We start from the raw sequence: 6,874 nt of genomic DNA on the forward strand, positions 1-6,874 counted from the left end.
GTGTGAAACGGTGCGGGAAAGGGTCGGTGGGGGGCTCGCATTTGGGGGCTGAGCTGGTCTTTGGGGTAATAACTGGCCCTTTGGGGGCGGTTACGTGGTCTCTCCTCCCTTCCCTATGCACATGCCGGCGTTTTTCCCCACCTGGTTTCATTGTGGTGCGGTTCCTGTGAGCAACGGGGTTCACGTAGAGGAGCATGGGGTGGTGTCGGTTGCGTGTGGTTCACCAATGCCAGAGAAAAGCAGTTTTATCCCCTTGTAAATGCAGCGGGTCTCTTGGATGCACAAACACTTCTTAAAAGATGGGCTATTGGTAACGTAACAGCGATTCGGGTATGACAAAGATTATTATTCATTCACTCTTTCCGTAGGAAAATTCTTGGTATCCTCCAGAATAACACTTGGACACACGTGCACACATGCACACTTTACATACACGCATATGTGTRTATATATATGTATATGTATATAGGTATATACACACCCACGAGCTATAATTTTTAAAGGATTCTGTTTTGCTTCCAATAAAAACAGCCTGTGGTTTGCAGCGCTACCTTTGCTCCCCAAGTTCATTCTGGTTTTTGCTCTGGGTGGGGCGGACTAACAACCTGAGAAGCCATGGAGAGAGCTGGCTCGYGGCCATGCAGCTGGATAATCCGCACGGATACGCTCTTCCAAGGCTTTTAACACTGCTTAGGACAAATCGTTAGGGTTAAAACAGCGAAGTATGCCATTTAAGAGCATAATTAAGARTAGTTTGCACGAGATGCATAGTATGTAGGCCATAAACTCAACAATCAGAGCAGCCTTAAAGTTTTAGAAGGCAATAAAATGAGGGGAACTAAGGCTACTGCTGGCTCCTTTAGCTGCTCTTTTTTACCTGTATGAGAGACCTGCGCTATCTAGTCTTCATTCAGTCAGTACGTCATTCATGGGAATGAATCAGATATTTTCACATACTTAATTAGCATTTCTTCTGAAACATGCCTGCTGCAGTAGAAGCAAAGAGGGCTGATTTTAGCGAGGTTGTTTCACTCCTGATGCGGGAATGCCCTGGTCCTCCGCACCGGTGACACGCACGTGGGATTTGCAGATTGATTGCTTCGTAGCTAAGGGGGATTTGATGGCTTGCAACTAGGGGATTTGATGGCTTGCAACTAGTGAGAGCCTTGGTGCACTCCCATATAGTTAAATCACAAAGAAAATAAACAGCTCTTGTGCTAAGGAAGCACGGTCCTTATATGGACCTCTCGCTGAAGGATTTGAATACCTCCCAAGTATTTATCGGCACTGGCGTAAGAGAAAGCGGCATTGCTTTTTCTAGGCTTACGGATGGAAACTGCAGAAAAGATTTGCCATAAAATTAAGGGAAGTGGTGTGTCGCCTTGAAAATTCAACTTGCAGCTTCCGTCTAGCCTAGTGACACATCCAAGCTGACGAGCTTCCCCTCCCTTCCCCCCCCCAGTAAGTCCTAAGTCCCTTAGCGTGGGTTGCGTATCGGGAAACGTGAGCTCCGTGGCTGGAGTCGRGCAGGACTGGATCCTGGGCTCTCGGGGGAGTGCGGCGTCACTGTGACTTTTGATCATCTAGAAAAGCATGCCAGGGGATTGCGTTAGTGGAGCTCTGCCTACCTTGCCAAAGGTAAACCCTTCTGCTGAACACGGTCGTCTTTTAACAGGGGAGCAGAGGTGATCACACTTCTTGCTGTGGCAGGGGGAAGGAAACTAGCTTTTCTTGCTTGACATATTTAAGCCCACTTAAGAGGCTTAAATAGGAGACAGTGAAGAGACAGTGGCTCGTCAAAACAGAAGAACTGCACCTTATGCCGTATTCTCCTTGGCTRTTCAGGAGTGACACAGATAAATGCAGCTGGTAGTGAGGAGAGGAGTGAAATTTTAACACGTTTTTTATGTCACGGGCCAATTCCTTTAAGTTCGTGCTCCACCATGTTTTCTTGAAAAGTTAGTGAATGATCCACCTGAGCTTCTGCAACATGGAAACATCCACTTTCATTAAAGCAAATTACCCAATTGCTCTTATTCGGTCAAAAATAATTGCCATCTCAAATTGTTTTCCTCAGCCCCTGACCCCTCTGTAGCTTATGAGAGCATCTTGGCTGTAGGCAGATCCAGCTGTCAAGGCTGATCCAAAACCTGTCCTTCTCTCAGAATCACAGAATGGCTGAGGTTGCAAGGAACCTCTGGAGATCATCGCRTGCAGCCCCCAGGGAGCCTGAACCAGGCACGCAGGGTGTCTCTGGCTGAGCATACCAGCGACAGCCCAAACAGYTTGACTTCCAAAAAAATATGATGCAAAAGTAGGGCTGTATCAGTTTGAGTTAGCGACGTGTCTGTCTTTTCCTCTAGAAGATGTTCCATGTAGTCATGTGGCTGTTGGACACTTTGATAAAATTGCTGGGCTTGGTGGCAGAGGTGATAAGCCGTATGTTGAGAAATCAGCACAAATATGATAAGGAAAGCCTTACAGCTCTCTTCCCTGCTGGCATGTGACTGTAATGGGCAGGGATAGTAGTTGAAGAACCTGAATTTCATACCTAGGCAGCCACCAGTATTCAGTTACGAGCCTGGAGAAATCACTGAGGCGTAGAAGAGACAGGCAAATATTTGGTAGAAATCAGAAAAAAGCACTGAGTAGTTGCAGATGTCTTAGCAAAGTGGCTGAAGATGTCTTGCAGCATTACCTTTGGGAAAGCCAAAGGCTCCAAATGCTGCTGTAAAAGGGCATGATAAATCCCACAGGAAGCTGCACTGCAAGAGGTGGTATTCACACCTGGCAGGAGAAGCAGCCGTTTGTTTGTACGGATGACTTTTGTATTCTGTGGCTCCTGCTTCAGGTGGAAGTTCTCCAGAAGGCAGCGAATGGAGTTAATATGAAAACAAGCCCCAAAAGGAGCCTTGGAGAGTAGAAGAAGGTTGGGGCTGAAAGAAGTAGTTAGCTTTCTTTGTGTTTATCTATTAGTTGCTAATCTTTAAAGAACATACAGAAAAGGTACATAGGAGAAGAGAACAAAAATTGCCTTGGATGGAAGCAGCTCAATTTTGGCAGCACAAGAAATTAGCTGCGGTAATTTGCTTAATTCTGTGTATCAGGAAGCCAAGAGATTAGAGTTGCAACAGGTGAAATTTAGAAATGATTTTTCATTAGAGAATAAAAAGATAACTGCACCCATTTGTAAGCACACTTGTCTTGTTTCCTTTACCAGGAGGATGCTTTAGGAATGCAGAGCAAAAATATTCTGAAAAGCTTGGCTTAGCATCAGGCTGACCACCTCCGTTCCTTACTCCKGTGCATCCTTTGTCTGAAACGAAGTGCTGGTTTAGGGCACGTCTCCGATAAGTGCCTTTCTTCTTGTTAGCAGTTTGCCTACGAGAAACCCCGGTGAGAGAGCCCAAAGGGCTGCCCTGCAGCTCCTTCTCGGTTTTTTATCTGGCCAGACTCGCTTTGCTGTGAGGTCTAGAGGAAGTTTTGTGGTATCAGTGTGTCTGACCCGTGTTGCTCAGGTGACTTTAATTAGGAAGGCGAACTAGTGTGAGGAAATTGGTAGGGTTGGGATCTTGCCTTAGGCAGAAGGTTAAGGATTAAATGGGGGAATATTTGGAGCACATCTGAAGTCTATTCTAAAATTTTCAAAAGGATTTCAAATGGGGAGGGGGGTGTTAAATAGGGGAAGAGGAACATGTGTCCTGTTTATTCCAAATGTTTTGCCATCTGCATACCTTAAAGTAGGATCTGTGTGGCTGACTTCTTAGCTATTAAAGTATAGCTTTAGCTATTAAAGTATAGTCATACTGGAGAAATAATCACTATACTAGAGAAATAATCACTTGGACTTCAAATGGTAGCAATTGGGTTATAAAAGAGGTGCAAAATAGTGCTTCACTTTGATGTACGTCCTGCAGCAAAGTGTCTGCTCCTGACCTCTTTGCTGGTGATGTCCTTGTGGGGCAGCAAGGACACAAGGGAAAGGGAGGAGGCCTGGCTAAGGCTGGGCTGCGACGTCCTGTCCCAGTGGCAGCAGAGCCCTTTCTGAAGCCCTGCAGTGGCTTGGGAAGGAGCCTTTGACTGTCGTCTTCACCGTGCGGCAGACCCTCAAGTTGGACTGAGCACGTTCTTTGGCTCCTGGTGCTTTTTGCTTRGTGCAAGGGTTGTCTCTCCTTGGGGTGTGTGTTTAGCAGACCACCAGCCTTCCCCACAGATTGATAGTTTAATACCAGATGTTAGGGCTGCTTTTCAGGGACTTTTGCTGCCAGCTGATGGACCTAAACACATAAAATTTACAGGGAACAAAAGTAAGCTTTTTGGGAGAAGCGTGTCAGCCTTCACCTTTCCTTTTTTAGGCGCCCATTGCATGCCTTTTATGCTTCTGCTTGTGTCCAGTATTGGTGGGAGGGTGCACCTTTCTTTGGTTCCTCTTCCAGTCGAGCTGCGTAGGGTGCTCAGATGGCATTGTGTGCATGCGCTTTTTTGACACCTCTGCTGCCTGCTACCTGGATCATCTTCAGATCCCTCTGCTGCTTCCRGAAGAGTTTCTTGCAAGGTTATGATGATATGCTGCCTTTGCAGCCCCTCAGAAGAGCTGGCCAAGCTGCTTTAGTGGCATGGTGTGGTCCCAATACCCCGAGCTGTGCACTTGCACCTATACTCGGGTGGAGCTGCGTTTGCAATTTTCCCACAAGGAGCACTGTTGTCCCACCTGTGGAGAAATTTCTGAGCGCTGCCTTCAACAGCCACTCTGCTRATTCAACAGCAGAAGCCTTAAAACACTTTGTTCCTGGGCTACGTGGTACTTGCACCAATTTGGAGAAGTTCATGCCTGGCCAAAATGCTGGGAGCAGCAGGACCACTGCAGTCCTGCACTCATGTCTCTTCTCTGTGTGGGATGGTGGTGCTTAGGGAGTGCTGCAAGGCTCACCCCATCCTCTAGGTCCCCATCCCCAATGGTGTGAGGGGAAAGGGCTTCCGGGACCATTAGAGATCTGATTTCCACGTTGATATTTGGAAACCAAGCTGAGCTGTTTCCTGCTGCTTGGTGGGTTTCTCTCGTACGGTGGCTGGAGCGATAAAGACCATCCGTTACGGAAGTGGGTGGCTCTTCCCAGCAGAAACTCTGCGAATGGGTCCTGGGTCGGTGCCGTCTTAAAAAAAAAAAAAGAAAGAAAAAAAAAAGAAAAATGCTCGGATGCGACTGCCTGATCCTCACAAAAGGTTTTGTTTTGTTTTGTTACTGTTGCAGTGACAGCTATATTGTGCGAGTCAAAGCCGTGGTTATGACCCGAGATGACTCCAGTGGGGGATGGTTGCCGCAAGAAGGAGGCGGTCTCAGTAGAGTTGGCGTCTGCAAGGTCACATACCCAGAGGGCAATGGAAGAAGTGGATTTCTAATCCATGGTGAAAGGCAGAAAGACAAACTGGTAATAGAACCTCATTCAACTTTTGTCTGTTCTTATAAAAGAGAATTACCCCAAATCTAATGTTGTTGTGTTCTTGTGCAAGTTTCTTTTTTGTTATTTTTTTGTTATTTTTTTTAAAAAAAGAGGCATCTGAAAATAGTGCCAGATTGGACAAAACAATCCCATCCGCATCTGGAAGGTTATTGAATTGTCATCTCTTGCTATCTAGGTTGTCGTGCTGCCGCTTGGAAATCGCAGGTGAACGGCGCACAGCCCGGGGCGGAGACCCCTGTCCGACGCCCCCAGAAAGGCCCCGTGTTCCCCCAGGGTCTGTCAGGGCCCTCCGAGAAGCGAAGCGGGGTGCAGAGAGTCCCCGAAAGCCCTGGAAACGGCAGTGAATAATTTACGCTGCTGCTATTCCGGGTTCGGACCCGCGGAGGGAGAGGACGCAGGCGAGTCGTCTCGTACCAGCGCTCGCTTGCTCCTGGCAGCTGGTCTTCTGAAAAAGAGCTCTTTCCTGCACGGATAGAATTAGCGGAGCCTTTTCTCCAGTTTTCTCGAGGCCGCTCTCGATGTTTTATTTTGTTACCCGTGCGATTCTGCCGAACTTTGCTAGTGTCATTGCCGGGCAGGAGCTGGGCTAGCGTAAAAACCTGCAGCTTGCACCGGCTCGCGCTGCTCAGGGCTTGGGCGGAAGCGGCGTCCCAGTCGAGACGTGAGCGATCCTGCTTTCCRAAGCCTTTTACGGCTGTTTCCAGCACAGCTTCTGTTTGCACCATCATACTGTTTAAGATGATTTTCTTTTTTCTTTTTTTTTTCTTTTTTGGACGTTATTTACTGTTCCCGCAGCCCGGACGTCACCCTGGGAGCGCTCGGGCTGGCCTTCAGCGTTGGAGACAAGCGGTTGGGGAGGAGGAAGAGGAGGGAAGGTGGTGGTGGTGGTGGTGGTGGGGTGACGGAGCCTCCTAAACCCACTGCCGGCCGCCGTGGAGTGCAGCGACGGAGCAGAGAGGTTCTCCCTCGGCCGAGGCTTGCTCTGCGGGGGCGCGGGAGAGTGACCTGGCTTCTCTCTGGGCTCCGGCCCCTCGCAGGTGGTGCTGGAGTGCTTCGTGAAGAAGGACCTGGTGTACACGAAGGCGAACCCTACCTTCCACCACTGGAAAGTGGACAACCGGAAATTCGGGCTGACTTTCCAAAGCCCCGCCGACGCGCGGGCCTTCGACCGCGGCGTGAGGAAGGCCATCGAAGACCTCATCGAAGGTACGGCGCTCCTCCGACGCCGGGCCGAGGCTCCGACGGGCTCGGGGGCGGCCGCGCGGTCCCGTCCCGCCGGCGCTCGGCCGCTTCCGCCCTCGCCGAGCGAGCCCCGGCGGGCTCGGCCCGCTCTGTTTCCCAGTCCCGTAAGGAGAGAAGGGGGTTAAGTCCAAGTGTTTTCCAATCCTACCCGGCCTGGTCCGTCCAGATCT

The 6,874-nt window shown here is 49.3% G+C and overlaps 1 protein-coding gene across 3 annotated transcripts in view; it reads left to right on the forward strand.

The window, feature by feature from the left end:
• The window catches only part of SPRED2 (sprouty related EVH1 domain containing 2), a 47,549-nt gene that overhangs the window by 20,765 nt on the left and 19,910 nt on the right, over positions 1-6,874 (forward strand). For all 3 annotated transcript variants that reach the window (XM_085307259.1, XM_085307257.1, XM_085307258.1), the window contains 2 exons: positions 5,252-5,429; positions 6,500-6,668. In XM_085307259.1, coding sequence (XP_085163385.1) covers positions 5,286-5,429; positions 6,500-6,668 — 313 coding nt within the window. In that variant the 5' untranslated portion in view covers positions 5,252-5,285. The remainder of the gene's footprint in view (positions 1-5,251; positions 5,430-6,499; positions 6,669-6,874) is intronic.

Source organism: Rhea americana, unplaced genomic scaffold, assembly GCF_003343005.1.
Source record: "Rhea americana isolate MKP2758 unplaced genomic scaffold, rheAme1 scaffold_256, whole genome shotgun sequence".
Taxonomy (NCBI): Eukaryota; Metazoa; Chordata; class Aves; order Rheiformes; family Rheidae; genus Rhea; species Rhea americana.